This window comes from Apodemus sylvaticus, chromosome 12, assembly GCF_947179515.1.
Source record: "Apodemus sylvaticus chromosome 12, mApoSyl1.1, whole genome shotgun sequence".
Classification (NCBI taxonomy): Eukaryota; Metazoa; Chordata; class Mammalia; order Rodentia; family Muridae; genus Apodemus; species Apodemus sylvaticus.
The window spans coordinates 85,421,303-85,440,431 of NC_067483.1; the positions used below are offsets into that span (position 1 = coordinate 85,421,303).

Sequence of the window (19,129 nt, forward strand, 5' to 3'; positions counted from 1 at the left end):
ATTTCCGCCTAAGCCGTAGGCCATGAGATTTATTATTGCAGGTGTCATGTCCATACAGACATAAAGATGTTCTCTACAGTTTTATGAGCTTCTCCAGCCACTTGTGTGACCTGTGAGCTTTTGAAATACATTTCAAACTGAGATGGATTTTAATGCATCCAATGGATTGTAATACATACATCAGATTTCAAGGAATTAGTAAAAAGAATGTAAAAATGTCTTACTGATCATTATTTTACAGCGATTACATTTGTTGTTGAATATGTTATGAAAGTGAATTTTGTCTGTTCTTGTACTTTGTGATTACTTGACGTTTACTTAATTACATGCACACAATGGCTCGTTGTATTTCTCGTCTACAATGCCTCTGGAGATGGGCAAGTTTTCCTGAAATTAACGTATCCAAGATAATGAATAGTATAAAAATGATCATGAACAAGGATTTAAAAGTTTCATTTCTAGTGTTCTAAAACAAAAACTATTGGTTTCTGAAACTCCAGCCTTTGGTTTTCTAAATTCTAGCTGAGTTCATTAAAGAAAGAGTCAAAGAGTCAAGTGTAATATATCCAGTAGTGTTTGTTCTAATGTATGTAATGAGTAATGCATGTAAAATATATGTAACGTTTATGGCAAGTGGGCACCTGAAATCCAAGCTCTCAGGGGAGTGAGGCAGTTGGTTTATCAGGAATCTGAGGCTAGCCTGGGCTACATAGTGATTGCCAGACTAGTCAGGGCCATGTAAGTGAGATCTTGTTTCAAAATCCAAAATGAATAAGGAAGGGGACTTGCCTGTCATTTTAATATTTTAACGCTCTGAGCAAGTCCTGACCAGCCAGACTGATGGGTAGTGGTCACCGACCTTACTTTTAGCTCTGGGTTCACTTCCCAGGGAGGGCAGAATCCTGGGCATCCCCTCACCATATGTAGAATCTCTCATATGTCAAGGAGAAACTGCTGTTAATATTCCTACCCTGCCTTTCCCTCCACAGATACTACATGAGTAGCCCAGATTATTCTATTTTTAGTACCAGGAGTTCTGTAAGTATCAAATACCTTTTTAAAAGATTACTATGTCTGGGGTTTCAAAGAGGTAGTCACACTTTGTTTTACTGTTATCTCTGCTCAGGAGATACTTAACTCTGTATCTTCTTTTTCATCTCATTATTACCCTTCTATCTTCACTCCCTCTGATACATGCCCTTAAGTATGCACATAGTCTCATGATCCTGTGGTGTGGAGCTCATGGTAAGATGAAGAACTGAAGAAAGGACAGACACAGTTGCTAAAGCTGGGGATTGGGTTGGTTGTACACTCTACTGGAGCCACATCTACTAATGCACCAACCTGGGACCCAACATGTGTTTTATGCACAACACAGGAGAAGGGTTTGATAGTCTGGTTAGGAGATCTCTGTAGGTCAGCAGCCTCAGGCTGTAAACAAGAGAGGAGGAAGCTGCCAGTGCCAGGTTTGCCACAGACTGAATAATTGTCTGTGAACACTCACCTGGACCAGAGGAAGACAGTTTTACCAGCTATGGGTCTGATCCACATGGAGACAAGTTCTGCTAATTTCCCGAGCTTCAGACACCCTGGTTTCTGTCATGCCTGTGCCTGTTTGCACAGTGCACACTCACTTGGGACTTCCTGTGTTCCCAACAGTGTAGAACAACAACAAAAGATGGGGCTATGGTATGTGTTTATTTTGCCTAACTATTAAGAGGAAAATAGTAACTGTTATTCAACAATTGTAAGTTTATAGCAGATGTAAACCAGAGCTGTAAATGTAAGTTCCTCTCGGTCTCTGTATTACTTTTAAAAAATGTTTAACACCATGTCTAGTTCATTTTTCTCTTTTAAAAAAAGGTTATGAGTATATGAGTATTTTGCCTGCATCTAAGTATGTGCACCACCTGTGCAGTGGCCTTGGAAGTCAGAAGAAGGCTCTGGAACTGGAAGCTAGAGTCACAGTCTTCCAGTTGTGAGCTGTCAGAAGGATGCAGAGGACTAAACTTGGGTCCTCTGCAAGAGCAACAAAGACTGGAAATGGCCGAGCCATCTCTATCACCCCATAATTCCTCTCTGAATGCTGTCTACTCACAAGGACAACTTACCAATTTGAGTATACTTCCGTGTCCCCCTCCTTGTGGACAGACGGAGTCTTACCACCACAAACAACTCTGTGATGAACGATCTTCTCCACCGAGCTCTGCAGGGTTTGTGTTTGTGGAGGTTTTGCTGTTTCTGTTTTTTTTTTTTTTTTTTTTTTTTTCTCTCTATGTAGCCAAGAGTGGAGTTAAAGACTACAGTCTATACGACTCTTCCCAAAATGACAGTTAACTTTATACTCTCACTCAGAGTAGGTCTTTGCCAAAAAAATCAGTATTATTACATTTTCCAGGTTTTTTTTTTTTTAACCAATCTATTACTAGGTCAACTTTGATGTCTTCCTCAATCACCCTACATGTTTTTTTTTTTTTTTAATGATTTGTTTGTGTGCGAGTTTCTTCATGGGTATGTGTTTGCCCTGTGTGTACCTTCTGCCTTTAGAAGTCAGAAGAGGGAAGATGTTGGATGTCCTAGAACGGAAGCAATGGATGGTTCCTGTGCAAGAACAACAAATGTTGTAAACCCTGAACTGTCTCTCCAGCCCACCTCCAGACCCATCCCTCACTGAAACTTGAGTTCTCAAATTGGCTAGACAGCTAGGCAGCAAGTCTCAGGGATTCCTTGGGCTCTGCTACCACAGTGCTGGGATTATGCATATTGCTTCCCTACCCAGCTTGTTATGTGAGCTGGGGATTGAATTTAGGTCTTCATGCTTGCACAATAAGTACTTTACCAATCAACTAAGAGCTCTCTCTCTCTCTCTCTCTCTATATATATATATATATATATATATATATCTCACACAGACACACATTACACACTTGATCTTAGCCAAAAGGCCAAGAAGCAATCTCTGTCTCCCAGTAATTCTGTTTGTTTGTTTTTCTTTATAAATAATTATAGGCCTAGGACAACCTGCAGAGAAACCTAGTACCGTTCATCTAGCTTCTCTCAATAGGAACATCTTATATCATTGGCACAATATTGAATGTTGTTGTTTTTAAACAAAATTCCAATCTTTTGACGTTACCAAATGAAGACTCAGGAGCCAGAATCTGGGAGGAAAATCTGAGAGAGGCAGAGCAAGCACCCAGCTACCCTTCCTCAACCCGACATTCCAGAAAGAAAAAGCCAGTTCTCCTTCCCCACAGTGTCTTAGAAACCCTTCAGACTCAATGTCCTTCCCTGGTACTTCCCGTGTGCCTCTCTGTTCTCCTAACTTCCTCTTACTCTCTCTGGTGTTATCCTAAGTTCATTCTGTCAGGTGGTTGCTCGCTCCACCTCTTCACCTGTGGTTTGACTTTATTTAATCCCACTGACAATAAACAGAAAGCCCTTGGGCTAAAGGTGTGCTCTAGGGCTGAGCCACACCACAACTAGAGACAGGTTTTTTCAGTCAACAATCTCAGGGTCTGCAGAGTGATCAAATAGCCTGTCGCAAGAGGCATGCAGAGTTGTCTCCTCATGCACTCGTTTGTCTGTCCAGCTCTGTGCAGGTTTATCACATGTGTTCTTTTACATAATTCCCAAGACAAGAATGCATTACAATACTTTATTGAGGTTGGTTAAGCCTTTCTTTATAAATGTGCTCAATTTTGCTAAGTGATCTACATGTGAGTAAAATGTATATATTTGATATTGTTTAATTTTAGGACTCTCTATTATATAGAGCTTATTCTCTTTCTCTGGATGTTATAAATTTGACCCAAACACACTGAGTTACACTACTACTCCCTCTCTCTTTCTCTCCCCCACCCCCCACGTATGTGTGTGTGTGTGTGTGTGTGTGTGTGTGCAGATTTAGAAAACGGTAACCCATAAAGGTAGAAAAAGGTAACCTATAAGGCATGATAGCATTTGTAGTGTGTGCCGGTACTCCTGGAAGGCAGGAGGAAGTAGGATCCCATGAACTGCAGTAACAGGTACTTAGGAGCCTGATGTGTGCTGGAATCAATACTGCCCCACCCCTGGAGGAGCCATCTCTCCACTCTCAGGTGTACTGACTGCTGGCATGTCACAAATTCTCCTTTGACATTCTACTTTGTTGAATTGTAGGAATAATATTTTAAAAATCCCAGAACATAGGGGCTGGAGAGATGGCTCAGCAGTTAAGAGCACTGACTGCTCTTTGGAAGGTCCTGTGTTCAAATTCCAGAAACCACATGGTGGCTCACAACTATTCGTAATGAGGTCTGATGCCCTCTTCTGGTGTGTCTGAAGACAAGTACAATGTACTTATATATAACAATAAATAAATCTTTAAAAACAAAAGGAAGAGCCGGGCGGTGGTGGTGCACGCCTGTAATCCCAGCACTTGGGAGGCAGAGGCAGGTGGATTTCTGAGTTCGAGGCCAGCCTGGTCTACAGAGTGAGTTCCAGGACAGCCAGGGCTATACAGAGAAACCCTGTCTCAGAAAAAACCAAATCCAAAAAACCAAAAAAAAAAAAAAAAAAACAACAAAAGGAAGGAAGGAAGGAAGGAAGGAAGGAAGGAAGGAAGGGAGGGAGGGAGGGAGGGAGGGAGAGAGAGAGAGAGAGAGAGAGAGAGAGAGAGAGAGAGAGAGAGAGAGAGAGAGAGAAAGAAAGAAAGAAAGAGAGAGAAAGAAAGAAAGAGAGAGAGAAAGAAAGAAAGAAAGAAAAAGAGAAAAAGTAAGCAAGAACTGGCAGCACAGGGTTTCTTCCTGTTTTTTACCATTTATGTTCCTGGATGAAAGACACACACAGACGTGTATTTTTAAATATGCCTTAGGCAGCAGCAAGTACCCACCCTCCACGCTGTTAGAATCTACTTTCCTACCGATAATTTCCAGTTACTACTTAGGAATTTCTGTCTTCCCTCTGGGCTGCTCTTGACTTGGTTAATCAGGTTGCAAGGCCAGGTTCCTGTGGCCCAGCTGTGCTGTGGCAGCTCTCCTGCTCCCTTCTTCTCCTTTCAATGGGGGTGGGGGTGGGGGTGGGGGTGTAGGGAGTGGGGGGTGGGTGGGGGGTAGGGGTTGGGAGTGGGGGGTAGGGGGTGGGTATGTGTTTTCTGTTTCTCCTCCTCCTCCCTCCTCATGGTCCCAAGCTGGGGAACCTGAACCCTGCCTTTGTCTCTTCTCCCAGGTGTCACCTGCTGACATTTTTATTTATCAAACAGAATTAACTGGGTGCAGGGTTCCTCAGTGTCTTACCTGCAGCCTCTCTCCTCTTTGGGGCAAACAGGAGACACAAATTACCATTAGAATATAAGCAGCCCACTCACACACTATCAAAGGAACTGAATTTTAGCTGTTTTTTAAAGCAATACAAACCAGATAGTTGAATCCACAACCTCACAATGAGATGAACAATGTGTTGTTGCTGTTTTTATTAACATGTACTTTCATCTCATTTCTTAGATTAACCTAGAGTATGAAGGAAGCTCATTTGTATCATGGGAAATACCACAAAGTTGTAAAATTCTCAATGCTACGTAAGTAAGTTTTTTGTTGTTGTTTTGCCGTGTGTGTGTGTGTGTGTGTGTGTGTGTGTGTGTATGTGTGTGTGTATCCATTTGTTCCTATATTGTAAAAATGGCATTCATTCACATAATGTAGCTGTTCAGACTTCAAAGCGCTGACGTCATGTAAATCTCCTTCCACTAAACATGTGTGCAAAGAAAGGCTAGCTCACTTAGAAAGCAGAAGGGAAATGCCTCCTGGAAGTTTGGATGAAAAGAGTCCCCACCCCACCCTGCTCTCCAATAGGCTATATATTTGCCTGTCTAGTCCTCAGTTGTCTGCTCTGAAGGATTAGGAGGTATTGAGGATTTTCCTTGTTGGATTGGGTGTGTCCTTGCTGGAGGAGGTGTGTGTGTCACTTGAAGCTCATGCCTAGCCCAGTGTCTCTCCTGGACTGCTGTTCATGCATCAGAATACACAACTCTCAGCTACAGATCCAGTGCCTGTCTGCTCCCCACCTTGATAATAGACTAAACCTTTGAAACTGTAAGCAAATCCCCAACTAATGCTTTCTTGTATACGAGTTATCTTGGTCATGGTGTCTCAGAACAACAGCTGAGACAGTTGCTATATTAGAGGATTTTTTTGTCTTTTTTTTTTTGTTGTTGTTGTTGTTCTAAAATCCACTTGAATTGCTTAAGCTTAAAAGTTGTGGGTGGATTTTTAAATCAGCCTCATATAATATTTGTAATTACTTCCTCTTCTCTGTTCTTTCTGAACACTAGATCACCCAAGACAACACTGCACTGTAAAAGTGCTGGAATTCACAATATAAGACCAAAAACTGGAACCCAAGTAAGTTGATTTTAGTGACATTTATTGAATCTCAGAAAGTGATCACAAGTACAATTTGGGCTCTTTTGGGACAATAAAAGGCTTATATATTGAAAAGAAAAAGAGAAAAGCAACCAGGATTCCATTCTCCTTTAGCTCTCCTGTCACAAATCGCCTTAAACAGTTTTAGTGGTAACTAAAAATAAGACCTATTTGAAAGTTCCTGCCAGTCTGTCATTATTTTCCATGTCAGTATAAATTGTGACACGATATCTGATTTTTACTTCGGTTTTCATTTTTAATAGTTTGTTCCCTCCCTCCCTCCCTCCCTCCCTCCCTCCCTCCCTCCCTCCCTCCCTCCTTTCCTTCCCTCACTCCCTCCTTTCCTTCCCACACTCCCTCCTTTCCTTCCCTCCCTCCCTCCTTTCCTTCCCTCCCTCCTTCTCCTGAGGATTGGACTCTAGGCCTTGTATGAGCTTGGCAGTGTCTTGGCAGTGTCACTCCAGTTAGCTAGCACAGCAGTCACTACTGCTTAGCTTCCTCATCTTTAGCATGCGAGAGGCCATTAATGGTGCCTTGGATGAACAAGGCTAAGTCACACAGGGCAACTGCGATGGCCAAAACCAAAGGCAAATTTGAGACTTATTTTTGACTCCACCTCCTTCCCTTCAATTCAAGAGAACGAAGCAGATGAATGAAAGTGACATGGACTCTGCTCATGTGCGAAACAGACAGTTGTGACAACCTGAAGCATCTCCGCACACTGCCAGACTCACCCTGTCCCCTGGGTGCTTGAGAACTGCTGAGCCAGAAGCATGATAGAGCTGAGTGTCAACAAGGGAGAGAAATACGATAGAGACAGAGAGAAGGGCGAGGTGCCAGACTTGCCATTTGCTTTAGTACATTTAGGTTTATATCCATATTGGAATCTATTCCAAATATTACATATCTTTTTACATTTGTATTTTCTCATAGATCAGGGAAGAGCAACGGCATCTGACTGTGGATAATTCTTATGTTTGCTTCTTATGGTATTTCACAGTTGTGTAAGTAAAGTACAATATAAAGGTAATTAAGGCTTTCAGAGTATTTGGCTCTTGCTTAAAAAAAAAATCACAGAAGTGCCTTATCCACACTATGATTTGCATACACCATCTATTCACCAACTAAGATATTCTCAAATGTATTGCAAAAATACTATTGAGATAGAAATTATAAAAATACCAGCTACACTCTGAGCACTTAGTGCATTTCCTTATCTGTCTGTTTTTTTCTTTTTTTTTAATTTTATTTTATGTTCATTGGTCCATTGCTTCCATATATGTGTGTGTGAGGGAGTTGGATCACCTGGACTTGAGTACCAGACAGGTATGAGCTGCCATTGTAAGACTCTGAAGAGCCTGAACTTTTGGGAGACCCCTGAGTGAACCACATGCAGATGGAAATCGATGCAAAATGCAAGCGAAATTGTATTTAATATCCGGCTTGCTGGGATTGCTCTGCACATGGAGAGAGAATGACCCCTGCAGCCCACGCAGTGGGCCTTTTATACAGTCCTCAGGGCAGCTGCCATTAGGTATAATGAGATTGGCAGAAGAGTGCTACCTTTAAACTAATTGGTTGTTAGGGAATGGGGTAGGTGGCCAATGGGCTCTGGGCCTTCCCTAGCCACAGGGACCTCCCTGATGTCTGAGGAATGTAATTTAGTCTCTCCCTTCTGGGAGGGGCAAGTATTCCATGACCTTTCCAAAGTTCCTAAGTTACCCCATGTGGTTGCTGGAATTGAACTCACATTCTTTAAGAGGGCAGCCAGTGCTCTTAACCACTGAGCCTTGTCTCCAGCCACAGCTGTCTGTTTGTATCCAGAATCTCCCTGTATACCTCGGGCTAGCCTGAACTTAGCCTATTGACCAGGATAGCCTCCACCCTGTGATGATCCTCTTGCCTCTGCTTCTGGAGGGCTGTGACCACGAAGTGTCCAACGATGCCCAGGTTTACACATGTATTCTTTCTCTCAGCTTTCATAATGATGATAGACATGTAAGAACCGTTATCCTCATTCAATAGATAAGGATGTACATTTGGGTGAGATTGGATACGAGAAGCAAACTACAAGGCACTGCAACAGCGCCAGACTTGACCTCTGACTTTTCAGATCATGGCTCTCATCTATTTTGAAAGTCTTTGTCTTGCATAGTTAGTTCTTCAGTCAGTCCTCAACACAGGAATGGAAGGAAGCCATTTGATAACTTGATTAATCATGACCCACAGAGGAAGCCATTTGATAACACTTGATTAATCATGACCCACAGGGTGAGAACCACTGCTGTACACCCCACCACCTTGTAATGCTTTGCCACTCAGAATGCATCCCACTAATCAGAGCCCAGGAAGTTGTTAGAAGAAAGTTAGGCCAACTCATTTGTCCTAGACCTGCTATATGAATATTGTTAACAAGATCCTGTATTATTTGTACATGTGCTGTAACTGGGGAGTACTGGTCTAAATAATAATTTCTATAAAGAATGTACCTCAAATACAATTGTCTAAACTACAGAGAGCTGGGCATGTCGCCCACTGGTAGAGTGCCTACTCAAGCATGTGCTAACCTCTAAGTTGAGATCCTGGGGAGGGAAGGAGGGTGTAAGGAAGGAGAGGGAGGGAGGGAGGGTGGAAGCGAGGGAAGGAGGACAGGAGAACACACACACACACACACACACACACACACACAGAGAGGTGCATTTATTTTATATAGCCCCAAGACATAAAAAGACTCCCATCCTGTTACTGGTTCCCCAGAATGTGACACGTGAAGCACTTCCCATTGCCTTAGCTTTTAAACCTGCACAGTGGAGTGAATGTGAAATTATGTTACTTATTTTCACTTTACTGGTGTCTCAGGATTTTCATTCCTATGAAGAGACACCATGACCAAGGCAATTCTTACAAAAGACAACATTTAATTGGGACTGGTTTACTGGTACTGAGGTTCAGTCCATTATCTTCATGGCAAGGAAGTATGGCAGCCTCCAGGCAGCCGTGGTGCTGGAGGAGATTAGAGGTCTACATCTTCATCTGAAGAGAAATAGGAAAAGACTGTCTCAGGGGGAACTGGGAAGAGGGTCTCAGAGCCCACCCTCACAGTGACACACTTCCTCCACAAGGCCAAAGCTACTACAACAAGGTCACACCTCTAACAAAGCCACGCCTATCCAACCAGGCCACACCTACTCCAACAAGACTATACCTATCCAACCAGGCCACACCTACTCCAACAAGATGATACCTATCCAACCAGGCCACACCTACTCCAACCAGGCCACACTTACTCCAACAAGGCTATACCTCATAATATCACCACTCCCTGGGCCAAACAAACTCAAACCAACTCAACTGGTTACTAATGACATTGAGTGTATTTTAGGCTTGTGGGAAATACTTTCCTTTGTTAATAAGTATATTGTTCCATTCTTGAGTTACTTTTCTTTTCTGTACGGGTTAATGAGACTTTGTACTAGTTCATTATTACTTACAAGTGTTTAGATTATTTTATGCATCACTATTTTGTACATTGCTACTTCTGCTCCCTCTTATTAACAGAGGCCCTTACTCTTGCCAATCAATTTTTAAATTCTTCCTTTGTGAGTTTTTGCCTACTAAAATCCATCTAAGAATAATTTCTGGGCCTAGAGAGATGGCTCAGCAGTTAAGAGCACTGACTGCTCTTCCAGAGGTCCTGAGTTCAATTTCCAGCAACCACATGGTGGCTAATAACCATCTGTAATGGGATCCAGTTCACTCTTCTGGTGTGTCTGACAACAGCTACAGTGCTCATATACATAAAATGAATAAATCTTAGAAAGAAAGGAAAGAAGGAAGGAGGGAAGGAAGGAAAGAAGGAAGGAAGATTTCCTTACCTGCTATATTACAGTCTTCTACATTGTTTTATATTTTTTTCCTATACAATTCCTAATCTGCACAGAGAGTGAGGGCACATGCCTTTGATCCCAGCACTTGAGAGTTAGAGGCAGGTGGATCTCTATGAGTTCAAGGCCAGCCTGGTCTACAGAGTGAGTTCCTGGACAGCCAAGGCTACAGAGTGACAGACACCCTGTCTTGAACCCCCCCTCCTCCAATAAATAAATGAATGAATGAATAAATAAATAAATAAATAAATCTTAATCCTCTTTGAGTTAGTTCTGAAGAAGCTTCAAGGTAGAAATTCACTTTTTAAACATGAATAATTGATTTTCATACCAATTTACTGAATAATGTATATACAGTGTCTACCTCTTTATAGCTCAGTTTTCTATAAATGCCTGGCCTCCTAGGATAGCTAGTCTATTTAGCTGATCTATTTGCCTCTGTGTTATCTTTGTTACTGTTTGTTTGCTTTCAATTTAGTTTTTTTTTAAGCCATATACAAGGTATTAGATATCTTCATGACACTTTCTTTTTGTATTTTATGTTTATGAGTGACTGTGTGCATGTCCATCTGTGTACCCACATGTGCAGTAGCCACAAGAGAGCACTGAATCCTTCAAGGCTGCAGTTACACGTTTGTAAGCTTCCTTGTGGGTGCTGGGAACTGAAGCCTGGTCCTCTGAAGGAGCAGCACTGCAGATGTCTTTGTGACATTTTACAGTGGGTTTTAGTAGGTTCTCTCCCCCTGCCCTACTGTCCCCTCATTTTCGTCCCCGTGTTGTCTCCCCAAGCTCCTCTTCACTCTCACATCACGAGTTTCCTTTTGCTACCTCTCCCATCCCACACTTTTTGAAATCCTCTCTTGACCGTTTTTCTAGTTGTATAGGCACACACCACACACACCAAACATACCACACACTCATAAATACCTCACACTCATACACACACCACACATGCACATTCACACACACATTGACACACAAATAGCATACACACACATGCTACACACTCATAATATATATACCACACACTTACACACACACACATACACACATATACACACACTACAATGCACACACTGTCTTGCCTCCAGAATGGCAAGATTATAGGCCAGTGCTACCATACCTGGCTCTAGCTACATTCATACGGATTTGTTTTCCTCCCTATAAATCTTTGGAATTGGTTTATAAACTTCTACAGAATCCCTTGTTGGGATTTTATTTTTATTTATTTCATTTTATTTCTGTAGTATTTGGCATTGAGCCAGGCATTCATATTTGGTAGAGAAATACTCTAGCACTCAACTGTGCCTGTGCCCCACGGTTTGTCTTATAATTTATTGTATCTTAATATTTTAATTTATTTAAGGAATATTTCCACTCAAGAATAATATATAAAATTCTATTTGTTTTGGTCATTTTATATGTCAGTTTTGTTGGGTTTTTTATTAAGGTATGTGAACATCATTAATTTTTCCAACTTTTCATTTATATTATAAATAGTCACCCTCATTATCAGTATAGCTTCCAAGAGTGACATTTCCTTTAATTGATAAGCCAACATCAGTGCTTGAGCACCAAAAGTCTAGGGCTTGCATTATCAGTCTGGTCTTGGTCCTGTATTTCCCACGAGCATAGACAAATGTACACTTGTGGGTCTCCATCACCCTGGCACCACATATTCTCACCATCCTAAAATACTTGCGTTCCACACATGCATTCTTCTCTCCTACTTGGCCCCTAGAAATCACATTTAAAAAAATTGAATCTTCCTGTAGGTTCTCATTTTCTACAATAATATATAGTTGGAATTCTATAGTATGTACTGTTTTTTTTTGTTGTTGTTGTTGGTTTTTTTTTTTTTTTGAAGCTTAAAAATGAAACCTTTATTTCTGAGTGCTCAGGGAAGCAGCTAGTTCAGGATCTGAACTGAGTCCCTGAAGGGAGATTGTTTATTTTTTTTTATTCGATATATTTTTTATTTACATTTCAAATGATTTCCCCTTTTCTAGCCCCCTACTCCCCGAAAGTCCCATAAGCCCCCTTCTCTCCCCCTGTCCTCCCACCCACCCCTTCCCACTTCCCCGTTCTGATTTTGCCCTATACTTCTTCACTGAGTCTTTCTAGAACAAGGGGCCACTCCTCCTTTCTTCTTGTACCTCATTTGATGTATGGATTATGTTTGGGGTATTCCAGTTTTCTAGGTTAATATCCACTTATTAGTGAGTGCATACCATGATTCACCTTTTGAGTCTGGGTTACCTCACTTAGTATGATGTTTTCTAGCTCCATTCATTTGCCTAAGAATTTCATGAATTCATTGTTTCTAATGGCTGAATAGTACTCCATTGTGTAGATATACCACATTTTTTGCATCCACTCTTCTGTTGAGGGATACCTGGGTTCTTTCCAGCATCTGGCAATTATAAATAGGGCTGCTATGAACATAGTAGAGCATGTATCCTTATTACATGGTGGGGAATCCTCTGGGTATATGCCCAGGAGTGGTATAGCAGGATCTTCTGGAAGTGAGGTGCCCAGTTTTCGGAGGAACCGCCAGACTGATTTCCAGAGTGGTTGTACCAATTTGCAACCCCACCAGCAGTGGAGGAGTGTTCCTCTTTCTCCACATCCTCTCCAACACCTGCTGTCTCCTGAATTTTTAATCTTAGCCATTCTGACTGGTGTAAGGTGAAATCTCAGGGTTGTAGTATGTACTGTTTTAGTCTGGCTTCTTTTACTCGGTAATATACATTTAAGATTCAAACCCCTTGGACCTCATGACTGCAAATGAGTGATAGATAAATTTGGTAAATTAGTACGATATATGGGCTTTGTTTTTGTTTTACATTTAACATCAAACTCTTTATATCTATGTACCAAGATGTCAAGAGACTACCCAAAGGTTTAGAAACAATGTATCTTGCTTTCTGCCATCTTGGCTCCTGGAGGCCTGCTGGGAACAAGACTTCTGAAAGGCGAATACACCGGGGAGGCTGTGGTGCAAAGTCATTTGTCCTGGCTAGGGGTAAGGTCTCTGGGGGCTCTTCATAAAGATGAAGATGTTTATGCCTGAGATAAAACTGAACTGCACTTAGCCAAGAGGTGTGCTTATGGGTATAAAGCAAAACTTAGTGCAGTGACTCCCGGAGGCAAACAGAACAAAACCAGAGTGATCCAGGGACAGTAACTCCGACCAAAGAAGCAGAGGCACAGTTTGTGCCAAATTGTGAAGCAACCTTCCTGCGAAGGCCATTGGACAGAGTCCATGTGAGGCTGCACCTCTCCTGACTTACCTTAATGAGAAGTAAATACATGAACAATGGATTTTCTTTTGAAAAAAAAAAAGAGAAGAAATGTGTATATTGAAGACAAAGTATTCCTACTAATGTTTCATATGATGTTTATTGAAATGTATTTCCTTTTTCTCTCCACAGAGATGTTTATCACAACTTAAGCCAGGTAACATTTGTTGGTTTTGCATCTCTCCCAAGTGTTGCTGCCCCAAGGTCTGCCTTCCTTCTTTAGGTTCCCAGGAAGCCCCCAAAAGTGCTTTTGCCATAAATGTCCCATAGAGTGTCAGTGCTCTAAGCATGTTTGAAGACCCTTTGGGTTGTCCAGAGGCCTAGTCAGGGAGGCTCGATCCCATATCTATGCAAGGGTGGGCTTCTCTCCAACAGTCTTCCCAAACAACAGAGCAGAAGCAGAAACTCAGACATCTTCTGTTGAAACACTAAAGAGATTTTGAAACTACTAGCAGATGTTGAGGTCCCGGATTATTCATAAAATACATTAGAGCATGCAATACGCTTATCGAGGCTGCATAAATGATCATCGAGAATGTTCTTAGTTTTGTTACAAGGTACACATTGATAAATGTAACCCAGTTAATACAGAAGCCTTATGGAGGCTGCCCACGGTTTGTGTTCTGAGTAAGGAAAAGGACGGTGCCCAGCAATCATAAATGTGAGGCCAGTGTGAGTTACGATGTTAGATCTTGTATAAAAGTATCACCTGAAATTAAGTTTGTAGGCTGGAGAGGTAGCTTATTTGATAGAGCACTTTTCTGTCAAGCACCAAGCCCCAGCACCACCTAAGTTGGGTGTGGGAGCTGGTCCAAGCTTGTCATGTCAGCACTGCAGAGTTCAGCACTCCAGGTCCAGAGTTCAAGGTTACCCTCGGCTTTGCAGGGAGTTCAGTCAGCTGCTGATGTCGAATGTTACCTAGGACATAGCACAATCAGTTTTGGGCAACATGGCAAGTCCCTGTCTAAAACTCTGTACCAAGAAACAAAGGAGACATTAATTACAGTTACACAAAATATATAATTTGTGAAACTCTAATACTTTTTAAGTCTAGATTTTCCACTCTGGGCAGTGACGACACACACCTTTAATCCCAGCACTCAGGACCCCGAGGCAGTTGGAGTTCAAGACTTGTCTGGTCTACAGAACAAGTTCTGGGACAGCCGCAGCTACAAAGAGACACTCTGTCTCAAAAGACTTAAAAAAAAAAAAAGTCTAGATTTTCCTAGCAGCATGGACTTGTTCATGTAAAAGAAAAAAGAATCCAGGTGGTGGCGGCGCATGCCTTTAATTCCAGCACTTGGACAGGCAGAGGCAGGTGGATTTCTGAGTTTGAGGCCTGCCTGGTTTACAGAGTGAGTTCCAGGACAGTCAGGGCTATACAGGGAAACCCTGTATCCAAAAAGAAAAAAGAAAGAAAGAAAGAAAGAAAAAATAATAATGAAAAAAAGCAGTGCTTTGGCAAGCCCAAATTTTACCAAAGAAATTGGGAAGAAAGTTTACTAATGTTTTGGAAGGGGCCTGCAACAGTTGGTTTCTTCTGGGTGCTTGCCAGCCTTTGAGAAGCAACTGATGCTAATGACGTCCTGCAGGTTATGAATACCTAACCTCAATCATCTCTCAGTCTGCGTGCTGGGTGCACCGTATCACAGCACAAGTTCCCACCCTCAACTTTGTATCATTACAGCTTGCTTTAAAAGATGATATAAAGTCGCTTATTCAGTTTATAAATCTAGCATAATTTTAAAATCTGAAGTCTGACCCAGTTCTAAAACTTATATTGACATGTTCTTTTAAAATATTTGAAAATCTGGAATAAAATAACAACAAGAGGTAGAGGCTGAACATGCCTGGCAACCAACCCCAGAACCTCCATGAGCCTGGAAGCAGAGAGGCAGTTCCATACAATTGTCCTCTTACCTCCACATGAGCACCATGGCAAACAACCACCAACTGGATATATGGCTATATCATGCACACATACACACACACACACACCACACACACACACAAAATAATAAATAAAAATTAAAATAAATGTCTAGAATATATAAACCAATACTATGCTATGATATGTCGATATTATATATCCCAGGGATCTGTCAGCATCACCCAGAATATCATCAAAATAAAAGACAGAAAACATCATCACAGTACTTAGGAACTTTTACCAAGATTTTCTAGAAGGAAAGACTTCCTTCCCATATTTAAGAACCATGATAAAAAGCAAATAAGAGAAGCCTGCAGCTCAGCTCACCACAGCAAAACAGCCATAACAGTTAAGAGCAGCTCCGGAAAGTCAGACCACCTCAGTGTAGTTCAGATGTGGCTAAAATAACCACCAGGATTCAGCGAATATTTAAATGCAATGAATAAGTTTAATATAATAACCGTTGTATCATATTGCGTACCCATTTCAAACACACAGAGCATTCAGCAGGCTATATACTTCGATAGAGAACTAAGGCAATAGGACATGCATTCTATAACCACCAGACCTTTAACTTGGAAATTACTTAGAAAATCTTCAGGCTTAATTTTTGTTGTTTTGTTTTCCTCACTCCCTAGGCAACCCAGGCCGGCCTTGGAATTACAATACCCCTGCCTCCACTTCTAGAATGCTGGGATTATGGATGTATACCATTCCAACAGCTCCATCTTATTTTTCATATGTGGGTGTTTTGCCTGCTGGTATGAATGTGCACCTTGCACATGCAGTGCCTGAGGAGGCCAGAAGAGGGTGCCAAATTCCCCTGGCGTAGATTTAAACCTAGCTTCTCTGGAAGAGCAGTTGGTGCTCTTAACCACTAAGCAACCTCTCCAGTCCCCATGTGATAGAGAGTTTAAGTACATGTGTTCATGGGTCATGAAAGAAATCAACATGAAAGTTACAAAGTATTTTGAACTAAATATTGAAGTTCTCCAGGCAGATATAGAAGGACAAGGAAATCTTTCGAATCTTAACAACAACCCAGAGGAAGTTATGCACGGAAGTGACAGTGGACCTTGAACACGAGGAGAGACCCTAATATTTTCTCATAAGACAAAAAAGGAACAAAGCCACACCAAACTACCATTTCTATCCAACTGAATAGCACAGGGGTGAGGGTGGGAGGAGAGAGGGAATGAGTTCTCACACATTGCTGTGGAAGATCTACCACACAAACTGCCGTGCAGTAGCTTGGAAAATTAGAATGTAGAGCTAACAAGAAGGCACAGTGTGTGTGTGTGTGTGTGTGTGTGTGTGTGTGTGTGTGTGTGTGTGTGTTGTTTTGGGGGTGGGGTTGGGGGGGTTGCCACATACCTTGGTGATCTGCGTTTGATCCTGGAATCAAGTGTCCCAGTCAGCACTGTCGACTTCACCCTGTCATCTGGCAGGAAGACATGACATTGAGAAACTAGACCAGATTGGCTGCTTTTTGAAAGAACATCAAAGCATGTGTTTGTATTACAAGGAGGAAAGATGTTATCTTTACTGATTCTATACAGAGGTTTTCAGAATTTACAGAAACAGAGGCAATGACTAGTTAGATACCTGTAGACTCGTAGGAAATGAATGATGGGAAAGAGGAATTTTTTGTTGTTATTGTTGTCATCCTATTTTACATATAACTTGCTGGGGCCCAGAGAGATGGTTTAGTGGTTAAGAGCCAGCAGCAAGCACATGGTGGCTCACAACCATCTGTAATAGGATCTGATGCTCTCTTCTGGGTGTCTGATGATAGTGATGGTATACTCATACATAAAATAAGTAATATCTTGTAAAAATTACATTTGAAAATATATAATTTGCTTTTGACTGTGTAAATAAGTTATTCAAGAAAAAAAAGAAAACACACACCATGTCTATAAAGAAAACAAAATAAAACAAAAATCCTCCAATGGTATATGTTTCTATTGAAGTGCCCTAGAAGTCAGATACTAAGGGTAAGTTACAAAGGACGTACAGAAAATGATTTCATTTTCTGTTTTCAAAACACAATGTTGAAGTGTATAGGAAGGCTGCCATGTCTGTTTACAGATGTAAAGAAATATGCATGATCATTGATACAGAAGGTCGCCATCAGTCCCTTCAAGGTATAGACTTTTTTAACCCTTCATGGACCTTCATACTTTTCCAGTTATTAAAACCACAAACACTCTTTTGATGTTTTAAAATAGAAAATAATAAAAACGTTTTTTAATTTTATTTTATGAGTATGCATATTTTACCTCTATGAATCTCCATGTACCATTTCCATGCCTGCTTCCTGTAGAGGCAGCAGAGGACACTGGATCCTTTGAAACTGCAGTTAGAGACAGTTGTGAGCCACCATGTAGGTGCTGGGAATTGAACCCAAGTCCCTCTGAACATCCAGTACTCTTAACCACTTAGTCATTGCGCCAGTACCAATAACAAAAACTTGAGTTAATATTTTGAGTGGTTTTGCCACAAACAAAAAAGGAAATTTGTATAAAACTGGGGGAAATGTGAATACATTTTATTCAGGTATTTTTAATTCTTTGATTTTTTTTCTTAAGATTTATTTATTATTAAGTGTAAGTACACTGTAGCTGTCTTCAGACACTCCAGAAGAGAGCATCAGATCTCGTTACGTATGGTTGTGAGTCACCATGTGGTTGTGGTTGCAGGGATTTGAACTCAGGACCTTCAGAAGAGCAGTCAGTACTCTTAACCACTGAGCCATCTCTTCAGCCCAAACATTTATTTTATGTGTGTCCTTTTTTTTTTTTTAAAGATTTGTATATATATACAACACACACACACACACACACTAGTACTCTGTAACTGTCTTCAGATACATCATAAGAGGGTGTCAGATCCCATTACAGATGGTTGTGAGCCACCATGTGGTTGCTGGGAACTGAACTCAGGACCTCTGGAAGAACTACTGAGCCATCTCTCCAGCCCCCCCTTTTTTTCAAAGATTTCTTTATTTTTGATATGTGAGTACACTGTAGCTGTCTTCAGTCATCAGAAGAGGCACTGGATCCTATGACAGATGTGTGTGAGTTACCATATGGGGGCTGGGATTTGAACTCAGGACGTTTGGAAGAGCTGCCGGTGCTCTTATCTGCTGAGCCATCTCTCCAGCCCTTGATAATTATATATACATGTATTTTGTATAAATATATATACAAGGTATTTTGTTTGTATGCAATCTTATTCATCCTTTGACTACTCCAAGATTTACCCTCTACCCCACCCCTCCCAAGTTAGTTTTGTGTCTCTCTCTTTTTTTGTAACCCGTAGAGCTCAATCTGTGCCTCTTATATTTTGTTTTATAGATTGTCACCATCTGGGTGATCGATCCAGAAAGTGCCAGCGTGGAAGAGCTGACAAGGACCGCAAAGAAACCGTCACTGGTAAGCACCAATATCATCATTCATTTGATCACATGGGTCCCCAGTCTTGTTCTGAGGACCGAGTTCAATTGATAGTGTTTTAAGTTTCCTGAGGCCAGTGTAAAACACCGTTATGTTTCATTTAGTCATCATAGGTATTTTGAACTGCCCTCGATCTCTGCAATATATGCCTCTC

At 41.3% G+C, this 19,129-nt stretch overlaps 1 protein-coding gene across 1 annotated transcript in view; it reads left to right on the forward strand.

Moving 5' to 3' along the window:
- LOC127697240 (cation channel sperm-associated auxiliary subunit epsilon-like) overlaps positions 1–19,129 on the forward strand; it is a 117,316-nt gene that overhangs the window by 30,787 nt on the left and 67,400 nt on the right. The window contains exons 2-7 of the mRNA XM_052200236.1: positions 990–1,038; positions 5,484–5,557; positions 6,311–6,380; positions 7,335–7,405; positions 13,720–13,744; positions 18,877–18,954. Coding sequence (XP_052056196.1) covers positions 997–1,038; positions 5,484–5,557; positions 6,311–6,380; positions 7,335–7,405; positions 13,720–13,744; positions 18,877–18,954 — 360 coding nt within the window. The 5' untranslated portion in view covers positions 990–996. The remainder of the gene's footprint in view (positions 1–989; positions 1,039–5,483; positions 5,558–6,310; positions 6,381–7,334; positions 7,406–13,719; positions 13,745–18,876; positions 18,955–19,129) is intronic.